General features: G+C 40.1%; 1 protein-coding gene across 1 annotated transcript in view; it reads left to right on the top strand.

The window, feature by feature from the left end:
* The window catches only part of LGR5 (leucine rich repeat containing G protein-coupled receptor 5), a 145,989-nt gene that overhangs the window by 94,966 nt on the left and 31,166 nt on the right, over nt 1–19,857 (top strand). Inside the window, exons 4-5 of the mRNA XM_002823516.4 lie at nt 654–725; nt 18,381–18,596. Coding sequence (XP_002823562.3) covers nt 654–725; nt 18,381–18,596 — 288 coding nt within the window. The remainder of the gene's footprint in view (nt 1–653; nt 726–18,380; nt 18,597–19,857) is intronic.

A 19,857-nucleotide genomic window follows, 5' to 3' on the forward strand; every position in this document is an offset into this window, starting at 1 on the left:
TATTTCCATTTGGTGTAACTTATACAAGTAGCAGATCCTTTAAAAACATACATAAGAGCATGTCATTTTCCTACATATGCCCTTCAACAGTGGTTTCTCATCACACATAAAATAAAGCCTAATGGTAGCCGGCAAAGCCCTCCATGAGATGGTCTCAGGTTCTCTCTCTCCCAACCTTGAGTCCTCACTCATTCCTCAGACACAGTTGGTCCTTTGCTGCTCCTTTAACAAGTCAAGCAAGCTCCCTCCAGCCTCCAGCCCTTGTACTTACTCTTCTCTTTTCCTTGGTAACTTTTCCCAAATGTTCACAAGGATTTTCTCCCTGTCTTCCTTCTGGTCTCCAGTTAAATATCACCTTTCAGAGAGACCTTCCCTGACCACCTTTAAAATAAAAATCTCACCCCCTGATACCATCTATCCCAAATTCATAGTTTTGTTTTTTATTCATAGTGCTTATCACTTGTCTCATGTTAATATATTCATTTGTTCATCTGTAATTATCTTCACTCTTCACAGGAATTTAAGCTCCCCAAAAGACAAGACTTTGTCTGATGCTCTGTTGTTTTTCTGACACCTGGAACAGTGCCTGGCCTTGTTATGGCCTGTTATTGTTCATTTTTTTAACATTTTTCTTTATTTCTTTTAACATACAGTATGCTGCAGAATAATCAGCTAAGACAGGTACCCACAGAAGCTCTGCAGAATTTGCGAAGCCTTCAATCCCTGTAAGTATAGTAGACATTGCAAAATATATTTAAGATCAATTTGGGAAGAAGCATTGAAATGTTCTGTTGACCGTTTTAGTATGTTCCTTGGTTGGGAGTCATACCTAAATGTATTGTGAATGAGAGCCCATTAGAGTAACAACTCTTCAAAGCCTCATTGGGCAATATGTATGGGAGGAACCAGTGTTGGAGTTTGGGGTTTTAGGGTGGACATTTAATTGCAACACCTCCAGTCCAAAGCGCTACTTCCAAGATCCTGTCCTACATTCCCTTGTAATATTCTTGCTTCTGAATTCGAATAAGAAATAATGCTTTCCTTTTACCTAAAAAAAAAATAGATGCTGTAATCTAGACATTTTGACATCTTTGATTTATTCTGTTTTTAGATTATTTGAGTAGCCTTATAATCAAGTTTTTTCGAATCAAATAAAGGCTTACTTTTTTAGTACTGCCTGTATAATACATTAGGGATCCTCAAGTCAGGAGCCTAAGATCTACTGGTATATCCTGAAGCTTCCCCATCACAGAACACAGACGTGCAGATATGGCCATAAACAATCCCACAGATACAAACATACCTTAGATTCACACACCACACACAGACACATGGACTCACAGAGGTGTTGGTATTCCCTACTCTGAATCCACAACTTTTCCATCAGGAGTTTCCTACCCCCCTACACACACTGATTTAAAACTTCTGAATAAATAAAATTACTCACAAAAGAACATTCTCCCAGCTAAATGTTTTGGAACTTGTATTGTAAGCAGTTGATTGTAGTGATTACTTGGCAAGTCTATACCACTACTATTTAGTCAGTAAATCTTCCTCCCATTAGAATGTATAAGTGTTTACAATATATTCCATGAGTTCTGATATATCACACATGTGTGATATATGCTGTAATTTTACTTACACTGGAGGTGCACATCTGCCAAACAAAATACTGGGTTGTAGTTTGTGATGAGGAAGATAAATGCATTAAAAGGGCAAATAAATATTGATAAATATTGTGGACTCCAGCTGAAAATTGTTGTAAAGAATCCTTCGGTTAATAATTACATATAGTTTGCTTAATGCGTTTTACCGAGGTAACATAGAAGGAGGACTGTGAGATTTGAAGATGATACTTTCATCCTTTGATCTTTTTTTTTTTTTAATGAAAGAAAATCTGTGCTTGAGATCATTTTAAGCCTTTTACTCCAGTCAAACAAAGTGACTTCCTAGGTTTTCACCAGCCTATAGATAAACAAGCCCACAAGGGCCCCTTTGTGGTATGAGATAGGTCTGTTGTATTTTCTGGAGCTCCTTAATGTCATGACAGTATCACTTCTCCTTTGTTGCACAAGCCTTTACCTGAAGGAAAGAAGAAACAGCTGGAGAAGCAAAACAGCCTCAAGTTGGGGTATCTGTGTGGCAAAATTGAAATGGTGATAATGGCGGTAGCCAATAGGAACTTTAAACAGCTGCAAGGCAGGCAGTAGATAGAAGGATAAGAGTTTGTAACCAAAAGCCACTATCAGCTGAAAGAAGATCACAAACAGAATACAAACAGAAGTGAACTCTTTGAGAAAGAGAAAACCATGAATCTTTGTTCACTGGAACTGGTGGTGCCTCTCTGATAAAGGTGTTCAGATTTAGTTTCTCACAGTCTAGATATTCACTGTTCACCAGGTGTCTCTACATTTGGTTTCTGGTTTTGCAAAAAGAATAACGTTTTGAAACTTTATAAATATGTGTTCCCTGTGAAAAGGTCAAGGGTTAACTTTCTGGTTCGACACTGACCACATCCAAACTAAAGGATCTAGACAGATACTCGGCCCCCAGTTCACACTGGATTGTATCAGCTGGGTTATGCAATGTTTGTCAGGGGCCCCTTTGTCCAGAGCACAGACAGACCAGTGTGAGTGTTGAATGTCGGCAATGTGTGCCAGTGTCCCACTTTTTCTCACTGATATTTTTTATGCATTTTTGATACAAGACTTAAGAGTTGTCAAAAAAAAAAAAAAAAAAAAAAAAGCATGATATCTTGAGAGGTTAAAGTGGGAGGATCACTTGAGGCCAGGAGTTTGAGACCAGCTTGGGCAACATAGTGAGATGCACCCCCGCCATCTCTACAAAATAAAAATTAAAAAACTTAGCTAGGTGTGGTGACATGTGCCTGTAGTCCCAGCTAGTCGGGAGGCTGAAGCAGGAGGATCACTTGGGCCCAAGAGTTTGAGGTTACAGGTTACAGTGAGCTATATCATGCCACAGCACTCCAGCCTGAGCTACAGAGCATGACCCCAGAGTAAGAAAAGAAAAGAAAAAAGAAAAGAGCATGATAAACATAGGCTGAACCACCAACCCTGCAGATACCATATTGTACCAACAAAAGGAGTGCCCTACCCATTCATACACCAGGCCAGTTTGGAGGTTTAGGGCACATTGTGCCCCTTTAAAGTTCTATTGTTGTCCTGGTTTTAAAGTATTTAATTGTACTTCTCCTTCTTCCTTTAAGCACGTCTAAAAATAAAAACATTAGTTTGAGTTTACTGATCATTACAAACATGCATTCCTTATCCATTCTCCATTCATTTTCTAGGCCATACATTAGCCTCTGTGCTTCCATATCAATAAAGTAGTGATGAGAGTAGGACTCTGCCTCGTCCACACTGTTAACGCCTGGAAAGTCTCCACTCCATTGCCATCTCTTCTTGGACTGCAGTCAACCCTTAGATCTTCACTTAGCCTTTTTTTCTACATGGCTTCCCTTTTTTTCTTTTCACTCTCTTGAATTCACTTTATTTTTCTCCACGTTATTATTTTTCTTGGATTATACATTCACTCTTTAAGAAGCACTCTACCCTTGATAGGGGCTGTGAGCTCATTGTCTTTATACATGCCTGGCCTTGTATAAAGAGTAATGGCAAAAACCACATTTACTTTTGCACCAACTGAATAACTTCTACAGCGGGCCTTCTCAACACTGGCTACAAATAAGATTCTTCTGGAAAGATCCAAAGCCTAGGCTGCAGCCTAGAACAATTAAAACCAGAATCTCTGGCCAGGTATGGTGGCTCATGCCTGTAATCTCAGCATTTTGGGAGGCTGAGGTGGGAGGATCACTTGAACCCAGGAGTTTGAGACCAGCCTGGAAAACATAGTGAGACCCCTGTCTCTCTATAAAAAATTAAAAAGTTAGCTGGGCATGGTGGCCTGCGCCTATAATCCCAGCTATACGTGAGGCTAAGGTGGGAGGATCACTTGAACTCAAGAAGAATTCGAGGGTACAGTGAGCCCTGATCATGCCACTGCACTCTCTGAGGATAGGACTCATGCATGCACTAGTGTTTTCTAACTGGCTTAATTGCACAGTTAAGTATTTCCTAAGTGAAAATTAGGAAAACTATTGACCTGACCTGGAGCATTCCCTCAGATGATCTGCAAAGTATTCTCCTGAACTCTTTTCAAACCTGAAATTACAAGCTTGAGTAATGTAGTGAGATGCTGTCTCTAAAAATAATTAAGTAAATAAATAAAATTGGCTGGGCGTCATGTGCATGACTGTAGTCCCACCTATGCTGGAGGCTGAGGTGGGAGGATCATTTGAGCCCAGGAGTTTGAGGCTGCAGTGAGCTATGATCCTGCCACTGCACTCCAGCCTGGGCAATAGAGCAAGACCCTGTCTCTGAAAAAAAAGAAAAGAAATACCTGAAATAATAACAAAATCCATACTTTGCATTCTACTATGAGCTAATAATGTACTTAAAATATAAAAGTCAGGCATTGTCTCGTTTGCCTTTAATTGAAAACAGCTTGCATGCCTATGCATTCCACTGATAACCCGGGGAGATAAAGTTAAGAGGCCACATGCTCTATCACCCTGCTCTTCAGATTTGTTCTGTGGGCCAGCAGCATCAGCACTGCCTAAGAAATGCAGAACACTTGGTCTCAGCTCTGTCTTACTTAAAAAAATCTTCATTTTAACAAAATCCTAGGTGATTCGTAGGCAAAATGCATTTGAGAAATTAAAATTGTTAGTGTTCTATAACACTAACAAAGTGGTCTACAAATCAAAAATGGTTGAAAACGACTGACATAGATCATTTGCATTCTTTGCTCCACCCATATACACTTGGCTTCCTTGAATAAAGTTTAGGAAATTTGATACATTGAAATTGGTAACATCGCTGTGAGGAAGAAACAAATTGTGCTCATGTTTCAAGGAATGTTAATTTTCCACTTATTCCACATATACAAAAGATGTTTTGTTCATAATGGAAACACATAGGTACACTTGTGGTTTTTTTGTTTTGTTTTGTTTTTTGAGATGGAGTCTCACTCTGTTGCCCAGGCTGGAGTACAGTGGTGCGACCTCAGCTCACTGCAACCTCCACCTCCCAGGTTCAAGCGATTCTTCTGCCTCAGCTTCCTAAGTAGCTGGAATTACAGGTACCTGCCACCACGGCTGGCTAATTTTTTGTATTTTTGTAGAGACAGGGTTTCACTATGTTGGCCAGGCTGGTCTGGAATGCCTGAGCTCAAGTAATCTGCCTGCCTTGGCCTCCCAAAGTGCTGAGATTACAGGAGTGAGCCACAGTACCCAGGCCACTTGTGTTCTTTTAACTCTTCTGATGCTAACAAATTGCTGGGCTAAGGAATAAGAGTGCAGGCCCACAAGCCAGAGCCCAGAAGCCCGGAGCCTGCCCCTGTACAGTATGTACATTTGGCTTCTGACGTGGCAAAGACTGCCCAGACACCAGTTAAATTTTTTGTAATGTAATCAAATATAACCTAATTTCCTTTCTGTTTTTTGGAAGGGAATAGGAAATGTAATCAGAATTCACAGTAAGCTGTATTTCACCAAAAAACTTTTGGCAGTATAGACATTTGAGGACTAGAATCAGATTACAGTGATTTGATGGAAACTCAAAACTTAACCCTCCCATACCCTCACACTTTTATATTAATAGTTAAGAAATCAATCTATAAAAAAAATTGCTTCATTTGTGATTGTCATTAATGAATTTTAAGCAACTCACTGTCACTAGTGAAGTTCAAGATGACCAAAGAGAGTTGCATATTCATGTTTGTCCAGATAACCTGAGTACTATTTAATGCCTGTTGGTTTTTATTCCAAGTGTGCACAAGTGAAGCTAACTGTGGAATTTGCATAATTGCAAAGGTAATAGGTTGGTAAATAGAAAATGAAAGAAGAATTAAACATATCTTTATTATTGTCTCTATTCTCCAATTAATTAATATTCATCTTCAGAATATGACTATATTTTAAAACCCAAGAATAATGTATAATTCCTGCCCGGCACACCAGCTGACCATACATCTTATTATGATATCATCTTCAGGGCTATAGAACCCACCCCTGGACGCTATAAAATGTCAATAACTTCATCAGACTCTGCATGGTAGTCTTTTCCTTACGGTAGTCAAAAAAGAGAGAGAAAATAAGTGAGAGGAATGGGTGAGGAGGAAGACATGGGGCTCACAGTGCTGAGCGGGAGATAAGACAAGCCTAGAACCAGGAGCAGTTTTCTCCCATTAATATCCAGGAGGCTACTGGGCTTCAGACATGGGATATAGAATGGGAAGGAAGTAACAGAAGACAAGGAAGTGTAAGCAGACCAAAAGAAAGAAGATGAGGTTGCCAAAAGAATAAGATTAAAGGATCAAAGGGGTTTAAAAAACAGTGGTTTTAGTATTGGTGACATTCCTTCCACTAAAATAGTCTCCAGAAACAGAAATCACAAGCCTATACAATAAAAATGAACCGTGACTTTAGTTTGTTTTTCTTTCTTCACAAAAGTGCCAGGATATTAAGTACGTATTGGGATGGAGGTGAACTTAGAAGTTGTAGAGGCCAAAGCATTTGTCTATTGCACAGTGAAGCGTTCACTTCATGGAACCATGTGCAGATCAGCACCCAGTGAATTCTTATGAGGAGGAAAAGTTTTGCGTGGACTCGTCTCCAATTTAAACATTGGGGATAATTATTTTAACAGGAAAAGCTCCTTCTACATAATGTTTACAAGAAGAGAGAGCTAAAATTGGAGCATTTTCCGCAGAATCATATAAGGAGGGAAAAGTGAATACTTTATGCAATAGCCATGCATGAAAGATTCTTATATCAGGTTACCTGCCAGTCCTGTGATAAATTGCATGCATGGCAGTCATATCAGAGAAATAAAGAGAACATGGGTGTTATGGAATGAGAAGTAAAATAAATTTTTTTAAAGCTTGTGATGTAAAATGAAGGTTAACTTTGGAAAGTGGATTGAACTCTTGGCTACAGAGATGACAGCCATGTAAGTGAGGCACAGTCTTTCTGCCTTTTCAGGATAAACAGGGTCTGTGATCAGTTGTGAAAAGACACATAAGGAAAACAGCAGAGAATGGGAATATTGCAAAGACAAAATCAGAATGTGGAATTGAATGCACTTCCATGGTTATCAAAGCAGCAGCCTCCCATATTTATTAAACAGTTTTACTTGCATCATCATGCTTTATCCTCACAGAAACCTCATGAAGTAGGTGCTGAGATTATTCCCTCCTTAGTACTGAGGAAGCAAAGAGTGCAGAGAGGTCAGCTGATCTTCCCAAGGTCACATGATTTGTAACAGAGTCAGGCTAGAGGTGAGTCTGGGATAAGAACCCTGGTTTGCCACCAGATTCCAGAATCTGCCCATTTCACCACCACATTATCTTACCTCCCTCAGAGAATCCTCTGCAGAAAATGGGCACTGATGAAAAGAAGGAAAGGCTTGACAGAAACACATATTATACCTGTAGACATATAATTGTGAATGTTTATAAAAAGAAAGGGAAGTTGGAATGCTGCAAAACAGAAGGAAATAAATGAAAGAAGGGAAGGCAACAATATCAAAGCGTGAGCCAGTCAGCCTTTTTGAGTATTTCTCTGTGCATTTAGTTGTCTGGTCCCTCACTACCTGTGAGGTGGAAACTGTCTCCACTTTTCTGATGAGGAAACCGTAGGTGAGAAAGTGAAAGGCATCCTGCCGCTAATGCAAAAGTAAGGGTTGATTAGACAAAGACAAGAAAGAAGAACATTCCAGACAGAGGGAACTATGTGTGCAACTCCTTATATTGGTGGGGGAAACCTGGTATATCAAGAAACAGAAGGTCAGTGCAGCTGAAGCAGAAGTGAGATGGAGAGACGTGCAAGAAGAGCACATCTAGTGAGGCAGGTGGAGGCCGGACCCCTTGAAAGATATTTGGGACATGTCAAGGATTTCAGTCTTTATTGTAAAAGCAATGGGAATCCGTTGGAGGGTTTTAAGGCTGGCAGGTGGGGGTACTCAGATCTGTGTCATTGCAATAGTCTAGGAGAGAAAGGAGAACTTCATCAGGTTGGGGACGGTGGAGATGAAGAAAGGGAGATGGATTCGAGAAATATCTAGGAGATGAAATTACCAGTGTTTGGTAATGAATTGGCTATGAAGAATGAAGCAGAAAGAGGTGTGGAGAATAATTTCTAAGTTTCTGATTTATACAGCCACGTGCTTACTGAAGCCAGTCACTGGGCAAGACACACTGGGAGACGGCTATACATATTTGGGGAGTGTGTGGTTCCAGGATAATGAGTTTGGTCTTGAGCACTTGTGTTTGAGGAGGAACAACTAAGTAGAGATGTCACGTAGTTTGAAATCCAGATCTGGACTGAAAGAAAAAAAAAAGTAAAATCTAGTTTAGGTCCCCCAACCATGCATTCCTCTTCACCCAACACTTCATTATAATGATTGATTTGTCTGACTACCCTTTAGAAAACATGCTCCATAGTGGCTGGGACCATGCCTCCCTGGTTTACTGCTAGATCTTCAGCACCAGCTAGAGTAGCTAGGACAAAGAAAGCACTAGGACATACTTATTGGACTGAACTGAAACCTCAAACTCTTAAGTGTTGATCTAGACAGCTACTAAGACGAGATCGGGCACGTTCAAGTTGATAGGGCCATAGGCTAGACAGTCACTCAAGATCAGTTCATCTCCCCTAGTTTAACTGTAACCTGCATTCATTCATCTCCCTGGCTCCAAACTCTTACCTTTACCCTGGCTTTCCCACGTGCCTTTCCTGGGCTGGGAGTTGGACCCAGTGGTTCCTGCAGAGATTTTAGAGTTGATCTATCTGCCAGAATTAGTTTTCCCATTGTCTCAACTGAGGATTCCCCATTCCAAGAGTAAGACACAGGAAAGAACCATGATATTAAGTCTTGGAAGGTTAATGAGATTCAGATAGGCAGTGGGTAGGGGATGCTCATGAACAAAAGGCCCAGAAGTACTGTGGGAAAGAGCCAGAAAAGAGACTTCACTGGGACAGAGAAATGAAATAAAAGTTTGGCCAGATAAGGTAAGTAGAGAGCTTTGAATATCAGAACGGAAAGTTAGGGTTTAAAAGGAATGATAATGTGGAAGAACTGTAGATTTCTAACAGGGAAATTATTTAGAGTGTAACTTCAGGGAGCTTAATCTGGCAGCAGCCTACAGGATTAATTGAAGAGATAAGAGATCAAAGGCAAAAGGACCAGCTCAGAGGCTGTTGCAGTAATGCAGGTGTGAAAGATAAGAGAATTAACTAGACAGTGGAAATGGAAAGTCTCGGAGATGAAGATAAACGGAAAGAACTTAGTGAATGATTGGCTGGAAGGCAATGGAAGATTCAAAAATGACCCCTAGATTTTAAACCCTGGTGGTACCTGGAAGACTAATATTGTCCCTGATAGAAAAAGTGTCTTTGTTTTCTATGAAGAAAAATAAAACTGAAGAAGTTATTGCTCACATTACATTGGCTGTAGATCATCTCCTTGCTACCGTATTCACAGAAGTGGTGATCTCTGAGCTCACCAAGCAACTTTTAATGTGATTTGACTTTAAAATATATTCCTTATTGGAGTCTTGCACTCCTCAAAGACGCCAGAGAGACAGAGGTTTGGTTCCTTTAGACACTTCATCTGGCTGCTAGTCAAGACAGCTGATTAGTCTCTAAATTACTGCACTTCAATGAACCTGCAGACTTTATCGCTCCCCAACCTGGAGAGGGGGAAGGGGGAAATTCTTTTTTTTTTTCTTTGTCTTTTTCTTTTTCTTCTTCTTTTTTTTTTTTTTTTTTTGTTAACCATTTCAGAGGTTAGTCTAAAGCAATAATTTTTATTCCTACTGGCCACATTGTTTACCAGTAAATAAGATGGTCATTAGAAAGACAAAAGCACAAATTTCCCATATAAGCAATCATGTGATTTAATATCTTCCTAGATAGGCTTAATATCTCCCTGGATATTAATTTGGAATCACACATTATGGTCTCCATAAATATTAAAAAAAACAACCACCACCACAACAAAAGTGACCCTGGTGTTATTGCAAAGAATTAATATAAATCAATATGGATTCAAGCCGTAAGAGTACATATAGATTAAATAATAGCCCGATAGTATTATAATAGTTCTGTGACAGATTTAGCTCCAATGATCCACTGATTCCAGGGCAATAAAATTTCAATGCAGTAAAATTTTATCACAACAAAAAAATGTATGTACTTTGTTAAACTCTAATATATGCAGATACAGAACTACACGATTTTCACTTTATTGAAAAAGTAAAATACTAATCAAGAATGCTTTTATTTCTTAAAATTTATAAATGAACTAAATTGCTGTGGTTTTTTGGCTGTCATGACTTGTTCAAAGTGGTCTCACAAAATGTACAATGTACTGTTTAAGAGGGTTGATCACTTCTTTAAAACTTATTTTTTTTAAATGCTCATCCAGGCCAGGAGCCGTGGCTCACACCTGTAAACCCAGCACTTTGGGAAGCCGAGGCAGGAGGATTGCTTGAGCCCAGGAGTTCAAGACCAGCCTAGGCAACATGGCAAGACCCCATCTCTACAAAAGTAAAAAAATAAAAATAAAAATAAATCTTTTTATAATGCTCATCCAGCCGGGCACAGTGGCTCACCCCTGTAGTCCTAACACTTTCAGAGGCCAAGGCGGGAGGATCACTTGAGATCAGGAGTTTGAGACCAACCTGGCCAGCATGGTAAAACCCTGTCTCTACCAAAAAACACAAAAAATTAGCTGGGCATGGTGGTGTACACCTGTGGTCCCAGCTGCTCTGCTGGGGAGGCTGAGGTGGAAGAATCACTTGAACCCAGGAGCAGAGGTTGCAGTGAGCTGAGATCCTGCCACTGCACTCTGTCATGAGTGACAGAGTGAGACCCTGTCTCAAAAAGAAAAAATAAATAAAATGCTTATCCAAATATAAAATAGCAATATCAGTCATAAAAATGCATTGCTTCATAACTCTGTTTATTATAAGAATCCCTATAAACTGTATTATGCAGCTGCAACATTCTTCACACTTTTGGCTTTTTTTTTTTTCCCTCCAAGTCATCCATGTTAATCATTGACATTATTACAGTCATCTCAGATATGGAATTAACCAAGATCAATGGCTTATCTTTTGACTAACACTTTACTTCTTATAGTTAATGGCTCATCAAAGACATTCTTAAACAAAGATATAAATTTGTGTGATACATTGACAAGGTGTCATATACGAGATGTGTATAAAGGGCCATTTTCTGGAACAACAATAGCAATAATGATCTCATACATTCTCTAATCTTTACAATAACACCATTTATAAGTGGAAAGTTTTTTCAGGGAGTATGGAGCAGACTGGCAAAATGTTTCTTGTAAAAGAGAAAATTTGCATAATTAACCCTTTTTACCTAGAAATATTGGGAAGAAAACTTTAAACACAAAGAAAATGAGCTTATTTTATTTGGTGGCAGGGGCAGGTGGGGTTGCCTGAACATAAAAGATTAATTGTTTGAGGCCTAGCACTTTGGGAGGCCGAGGCAGTCAGATCACCTTAGGTCAGGAATTCAAGACCAGCCTGGCAAACATGGGGAAACCCCGTCTCTACTAAAAATACAAAAAAAATAGCTGGGTGTGGTGGCATGCACCTGTAATACCAGCTACTCAGGAGGCTGAGGCAGGAGAATTGCTTGAACCCAGGAGGTGGAGGTTGCAGTGAGCCAAGATTGGGCCACTGCACTCCAGCCTGGGAGACAGAGTGAGACTCAGTCTCAAAATATATATATATATTTTAACCGTTTGCCTGTTACCTTCTAGCTCTTTGCCACGTAGAACACATTGATATGACAGAACTGCATTCACAGTGAACATGGTGTTATGTTTTATTTTTATTTTACCTCATACTGGGTAACGTTCATCTCTGTTCTCGCATGACCTCCATCCATCCAGTTGCCCAGGCCAGAATGCTGAATCATCATAGCTTCCTCACCTTTCTCTCTGGCCACAACTGGGGAGTCACCAAGTTCTGCCAGGCCCACATATTTAACATCTCTCATAGTAGGCCCTTCCTCACCATTTTCACACTACCTTCAGGCACTCATCTTTCTCACCCTGATCACTGCAACACTCTTCGTCATGTACTTTCCCACTAGGCCCTCCTACACACTGCTATTAGAGTGACCTTTCTACAGCACATGTATTATGAGGGCCTCCGGTCAGAAAGCCTACAACACCCCCATTTCAGAGAAACACTTTCATGCAAACCTTGAAGACTGCTGGGAGAGGATGAGTCATTTCTTACAGGCAGGTAGCCCAGAAACCTGGGAGTGATGTCATCCAGACTCCACTTACTTTGGATACTCAAAGTTATTGAGGACCCTCAGGGTGAACTTGATGGTTTTGACCAGGTCCAGTGGTGGGAGAGGCAACCAATGGGACCATAAGAGACAGTCCCCTTGGACAAGCAGCTTGAGCAGCAGAGCGTCTTCGGTAATTGTGGAGTCTTCAACCTCAAGCCCTCCCTCCAGAGAAGGAGTGATTTCAACACACACCCAAAACTCATGCCATGACCCTTCCTCATCAGTTGTAGCCCTCTAAGTAACATTGCAAAGACTCATACTTAATAAAAACTCTGTTCCTGCACCAGGTGTTGTAATATTTTTCCTCAGCCATTTTAGCCTTTTGGACACCAACTATTCTATTGCTGGCCTAACAGAGAAGATGTGCATCCTCTTTTCTCTGTGTTGGAAACTTTGCTATAATACTAATTAAAACATGCAGTGTAGCTGCTGAACATAGATTAAAGAATGTATGGTAAATAGAGAACCACCAGCCCATATGGCAAGAAAATGGCAATCTCCCTTAGACAGATGTGAAATGATAAAGGGTTAAGAAACTTCAGGAAGAATAAAATAAACTTTTAGAGGGAAAAAAATGACACCGCTTCCTAAATTTGAAGGTTTTCCTCAAATAATAAAGCCTGTTATTAAACAGTAGAATACTTACTGTTTACAAAACACATTCGTATTTTCTCATTTAATTCCCAAAGCAATTCTGTGACATGTTATTCTGCCTTATACATGTAAACATTGACCCACAGAGAGAGATATCAAGATGCCTTCAAATCCTGGAATTAAATGACAGTATCTTGACTTAAATCTGTGTCTCAAGTCTCCTAATTCAGTGCATTTTCCAATTTACCACATGCCGATCATGTAGGTAGCTGTAGATGGCATAAGATGTAGGGAAAATTTTTGTTTTACCTATAAATTATATATACTATATACTATAAACTATATGTAACAGACCCCCCCCAAAAGGAGCATAAAATGGGTGCTATTTCTGATATAGTGATCGCTTTTCAGATGGCATTTCAAGATCATAATTAAGAGCTTTTATCTGAATGAAGGCAAGGCCACTCATTATTGAAAGTGTTTTACTTTGCTGTGCATAACTGCAGACAGATTTGGGGCTGCCTCTGTCACAATTTCAATGGATGCTTAAATGGCCAAGATGCCAAGATCATTGCTAGAAACTTTCTCCGAAAATGCCACCACTTCTTTGACCTTCAGAATGCAGATATTATAATCAATGATGTATCAGGAACAAAACTATTTGCCTTGTTGCATTGTGTGTGTGTGTGTGTGTGTGTGTGTGTAGATATATATACACATGCATAGTGATAATAGTAAAGGCTGAAAAAATAAGGGTGACTTCTATAAGTCTAATTGCAGGCACCTCTAAATTATTTATATTATGAGGGTTGAAAGAAATAGCCTGCATTTCTCAGAACTGAAATTCACTGACAATCCAGCACTCATTTTAGCCACTTTTGCTTAAGCAAAATTTGAATTTACCTTTATTTTTCTGAATGGTTTCAATGGTCAAAAGACAAAAATACAAAGTGTTAACCAGCTTCATATAATAATATTTAAAATCATTAAGGTACTTTACATTTACAAAGTCCTGTTGTGTTATTTCCTTAATCATAAGGCAACCCTATAAGATAGAGAGGAGTTATCCCCGTTTTACGGATGTGAAAGCTGAGGTCTGTTGATTTGGCCAAGGTCATACAGCTTCTAGAATTGGCTGGAACCTGGTACTTCCCATTCCAAATCTCTGCACTAATTTATGGATTCTAAGGTGCCTACACACACACACACCCTCTGTGACTTGCACAAAATGGAAATAACAAAGAAATACTTAAAAGCAGAACTATATAATGTAGTTATTTTTGTTGTTACTGACAATAAGTCTATTATGGAACCATATTTTATATGTGTATGTCTTCTTGTACCAGAGAGTGATGTTTATCTTATACCCGACTGGTAAAATATTGCATTTTTCAAGCATATGAATAGAGAATGTTCAGCTGCCTGAAAAGACCAGATTGACATAATATGAACTCTTTGTTTACTTACTGAATGGACACAGCTTCTGCCCTGTCAGCTGCTTTGTCCACAGTCTTAACCTTGTTGGAAGAACCACCTGTATGAGTGACTAGATAGTTAATTCTATACTCCTGTTTACCCTTGGGGTCTTCTGTTAAGAGCAAATCAGATATAGAAGCAGAGTGTAGAATAGTGGTTGCTAGGGGCTGGGAGTGGGAGTGGTTGAGTGGGGAGATGTTGGAGAAGGGGTACAAAGCTTCAGTTAGACAGAATGAATAACTTCTGAAGATCCATTGTATGGCATGGTGACTACAGTTAATAATAATATATTGTATACTTGAAAATTGCTAATAGATTAGATCTTAAATGTTCTCACCACAAAAAAAATGTTAAGTATGTGAGGTGATGGATATGTCAATTAGCTTGATTTAATCATTTTACAATATACACATATATCAAAACATCACATTGTACACCATAAATATATGCAATTTTTATTTGTCAATTATTCCTTAACAAAGCTGGAGGAGGAAATTAAATCAGATAATGCCTTTGAGTGTGAACAATATACCTGAATTAGGTTTAGACCACTGAGGCCAGGTGGATATGAACTCTAAAACACTGCATTTAGAAGGAGTATCATTTATTGAGAGCTTCTTATATGAAGAAACTGTTTAGTAGAGAAATGTGTTAATGCTTCACTCGGGACATCTGAAGGTCTGTGCTGTTGAGCATTAAATCTGGGAATATTAGTGTTTAGAGTGTTCAATCTCTGAAGAATTCTCCTGTCTTACTCATTTCATTTCAGATAGCAAATTGGTATAAGATAATAGTGTGGAAGCCAGATTACATCCTTTTTTCTGGGGGGAAAAGAAACATGATTCATAAAAGATATTTGTCCAGAGAAATGGCTATATTAACATTGGGAACTGATACCTGGGTCACTTCAAGATACAGCAGAAACTTTGGTAGCAGCATAAAATACCAAAGAAGACAATCCTATGACTTCATGCTGAAAGAGCCTTTTCCATAAATGCATCCCAGTGTTTGCAATGAACTTTAAGTTTTCTCATTTTCAAGACTTTTATTTTTTTATTTTTTTTTTATTTTCTGTTGCCCAGGCTGGAATACAGTGGCAAGATCTTGGCTCACTGCAACCTCCACCTCCTGGCTTCAAGCAATTCTCGTGCCTCAGCCTCCCAAGTAGCTGGGATTACAGGCATGCACCACCACACCCACCTAATTTTTGTATTTTTAGTAGAGATGGGGTTTCACCATGTTGGCCAGGCTGGTCTTGAACTCCTGACCTCAGCCTCTCTAAGTTCTGGGATTACAGGCATGAACCACTGTGCCCAGCGCAAGACTTTTAGAAACCGCTTATACTTTCTTTTTTTTTTTTTAAAGACAGGGTCTCAATCTGTTGGCCAGGCTGGAGTGCAGTGGCATGATCTCAGCTCACTGCAGCCTCTGCCTCCTGGGTTCAAGCGATTCTCCTGCCTCAGCCTCCCAAGTAGCTGGGACTACAGGTGTGTGTCACCACACCCGGCTAATTGTTTTTGTATTTTTGATAGAAATGGGGTTTCGCCATGTTGGCCAGGCTGGTCTGGAACTCCTGACCTCAGGTGATCTGCCCCCCCTCAGCTTTTGAAAGTGCTGGGATTACAGGTGTGAGCCACCGGGCCCAGCCACCACTCATACTTTCAATGCATAAACGACTGGCAATGATCAGTCAACATATCAACAAAAACATAGAAGCTCGTATTATTAAGTCTCTATCCTTTAATCAGTGCAATAGTTAAGGAGAGTTTACATGTGTGCTTTACTTCTAGTCAAACAAAAGCAATCACCTCTTTATCTCCTGATGAAATTATACCTTATTTGAGCATAAGCCAAGCACATTGTTGCTACAGAAAGGAAAGAGAGATAGTGTTGAGTTTTCTAAACATTTGTGGCTCCATTTGTTGACAAAACCTTAAGATGTTTGAAAGCTGTGTTTCTGTTGCCAACAATGATAGTTGTTCTATTGGAAATTTAATTGTAAATGGGCTATGACACCCAACTCTTAAAATTTGCTCCAAGTGACCTTATCTCAGCTATTATCAAAACGTGGCCCAGGGAGGGCCTTTGAGGCATCGCTTGTTCCTTCCCATTCAGTCCATAGAAGTAGGAATCAGATGATTGAAGTGGCATCGTGGCCAAAAGTGAGGAAGCTGCTTTCTATAGAAATGAGCTTCCTCCCAACAAAGAATTTCATTTCTAAATTGTTTAATTTTGGTTTGCAGGAGATTGTTTTGTGATCCTGGTGTGCTTCCTGCATCTGTTTAGTCTTAAATGTTTCCGAAAACATTTTTCGAAATCCACTTCTGATTTTCTAATCCTTCCTAATACATGGACCACTAAAATACAACTCTTCTTCTTTTTTTTAATCCTACCTTTGAAAATGCAAATCTGTGGGTCTTAAAAACAGATTGGGAAAAAAAACAAGTGAGCGCTGTTGGAAGCATAGTTTGAGTGATGGTGGTTCTAGTATTCATGCATCTTACAGAAAATTGCAAAGGATGTGAGTTTTGTCACTTCCATATGAAAAGTTAGGACCTTCAGATTATAGCCACTGTTTATGTTGGATTGGGGCAAAATAAATGTATTGCACTCCCTCTGCTGGCTTTGAGGTAGCAACAGCTCATTAACCAGACTTATTTTTAGATGTATTTCCCCATTTTAAAACAGATAAAAATGGAGTGTGGGAAAAGGAAGCAAAAGCTGGAAAGTTGTTAATTTTATTATTCATTTAAAATGTCAGAAAAACAAACATCTGCTTCACACAAATGGTTAGGATAAGCAAGAAAGCCAGCAGTTTTCAGGCCTTTCAGTGCTGTCCTAAGAAAAAGGATGGGGCCCCTTCTCTGTTTTCCCTGAGGCGTGTCTCTAACAGTCTTTAAAAATGTACTCAGTTCCAGTGAGAACACGTGGACACAGAGAGGGGAATGTCACACACATGCATATGGGGCTTAAAACCTAGATGATGTGTTGATGGGTGCAACAAACCACCATGGCACATGTATACCTACGTAACAAACCTGCACGTTCTGCACATGTATCCCAGAACTTAAAGTAAAATTAAAAATTAAAAATTAAAAAAAAATTACTCGGCCGGGTGCAGTGGCTCACACCTGTAATCCCAGCACTTTGGGAGGCCGAGGTGGGCGGATCGCATGAGGTCAGGAGTTCGAGACCAACCTGGCCAACATGGTGAAACCCCGTCTCTACTAAAAATGCAAAAATTAGCCAGGTGTGGTGGCAGATGCCTGTAATCCCAGCTACTCGAGAGACTGAAGCAGGAAAATTGCTTGAACCCGGGAGGTGGAGGTTGCAGCGAGCCGAGATGGCGCCATTGCACTCCAGCCTGGGCGACAAGAGCGAGAGACTTCATCTCCAAAAAAAAAAAAAAATTACACAGTTCCTTCAAATACTGAAATGAAATAATCTTTTCCCAGAGCTTACTGAACAACTTATTAGACTAGTGTGTTTAGTATGTTCAAAACAGGGAAAGCAAAAACATTCCTTTGGCTTAGAGTGGGAGGAGAAAAAGGGTATCTCTATGCTACTGTCAGAAAGAAACTAAAAGATCATCACACTGAAACTCCATACCTCAGGGGAGGCCACTTCCATCCATGAAAGAACATTACCTACAAGCCTGGAAGAGAATTACAGCACCATGGAATTTTAGAGCCCAAGGACCTAGGAAGCAACAGTCTACACATGAATGAGGAGAGATCATCTGGAAAGGAAAATGCTCCAGATATCAGGGCTCTCGGGGACCCCAGGCCCTGTTCCACTCTTGTTCATCATGCATGGGGAGGGTTTTCCTGCAAAGTTGACCTTCTGCTTGGGCTTTGCTCTCTTTTCCATTCTTGCTTTCTTTCTTCCACAGGCGTCTGGATGCTAACCACATCAGCTATGTGCCCCCAAGCTGTTTCAGTGGCCTGCATTCCCTGAGGCACCTGTGGCTGGATGACAATGCGTTAACAGAAATCCCCGTCCAGGCTTTTAGAAGTTTATCGGCATTGCAAGCCATGACCTTGGCCCTGAACAAAATACACCACATACCAGACTATGCCTTTGGAAACCTCTCCAGCTTGGTAGTTCTGTAAGTTTTATTGATTTTGCTCTCTTTTAACAGTTTCTAATGTCACTGGAAGACCTTGGCCTTAAAATGCTGGCTCTTCAAAGCTTAAATGGGGACATTTTAAGGGAGGAAAACCTCCTGAGCCCCTCCCCAAAATGACTTATAAATGCTCCAATTGTGTAAATGACTTAAACAATACTTATCAAGTACCTGCTAGATGCCAAGCACAGCAGGGCATACAAAGATAATGAAGTATGACCTCTGCCTTAGAGGAGCCCATTGTATAGTGCACAAGGAGTCACCGCACTGTACCGTTAGTACAGTAACCCAAGTTAAACATTCTTATTTTTAAAAATAATTGATAATTCAGGTCAAATTGAAAGATGCTCTTCTTATTATCTAATAAGAACGTTTTGAACCTTTACCAAGGAAAGAGAAGTGGGAACAAATGATGTAACTGCTCAATGAGTTCTTTTTGCCCACTGCCCAAATAGAGCCGATTTATTAAGACAAGAGAATTGCAATAAAGAGTAACACACAAGGCCGGCACAGTGTCTCATACCTGTAATCCCAGCACTTTTTGAGGCTAAGGCGGGTGGATCACTTGAGGTCAGGAGTTCAAGGCCAGCCTGGCCAACATGGTGAAACCCCATCTCTACTAAAAGTACAAAAATTAGCTGGGCGTGGTGGCACACGCTTGTAATCCCAGCTACTAGGGAGGCTGAGGCCGGAGGATCAATTGAATCCAGGTGGCCGAGGTTGCAGTGAACCAAGATTGTGCCACTGCACTCCAGCCTGGGGAAGAGAGTGAGACTCTGTCTCAAAAAAAAAAAAGAAAAAATAGTTTAACACACATACAGCCAGCTCAATGGAAGACTAGGGTTTTATTATTACTCAAATCAGCCTCCCTGAAAATTCAGAGGCAAGAGTTTTTTAAAGATAGTTTGGCTAGCAGGGAGCTGGGGAATGGGGAATGCTGATTTGTTGGGTCAGGGATGAAATCATAAGGGGTTGAAGTTGTCCTCTTGCTCTGAGTCAGTCCTGGGTGAGGGCCTTAAAACCACAAGGGCCAGTTTACCTATCTGGGTGGTTCCAGCTGATCTATCAGAATGCATGGTCTGAAAAATATCTTGAACACCAATCTTATGTTTTACAATAGCGATGTTATCTATAGGAGCAACTGGGGAGGTTAGGACTCTTGTGGCCTCTGGCTGCCTGACTCCTAAACCATAATTTCTAATCTGTGGCTAATTTGTTACTTCTACAAAGGCAGCCTGGTCCC

This window comes from Pongo abelii, chromosome 10, assembly GCF_028885655.2.
Source record: "Pongo abelii isolate AG06213 chromosome 10, NHGRI_mPonAbe1-v2.0_pri, whole genome shotgun sequence".
Lineage (NCBI taxonomy): Eukaryota > Metazoa > Chordata > Mammalia > Primates > Hominidae > Pongo > Pongo abelii.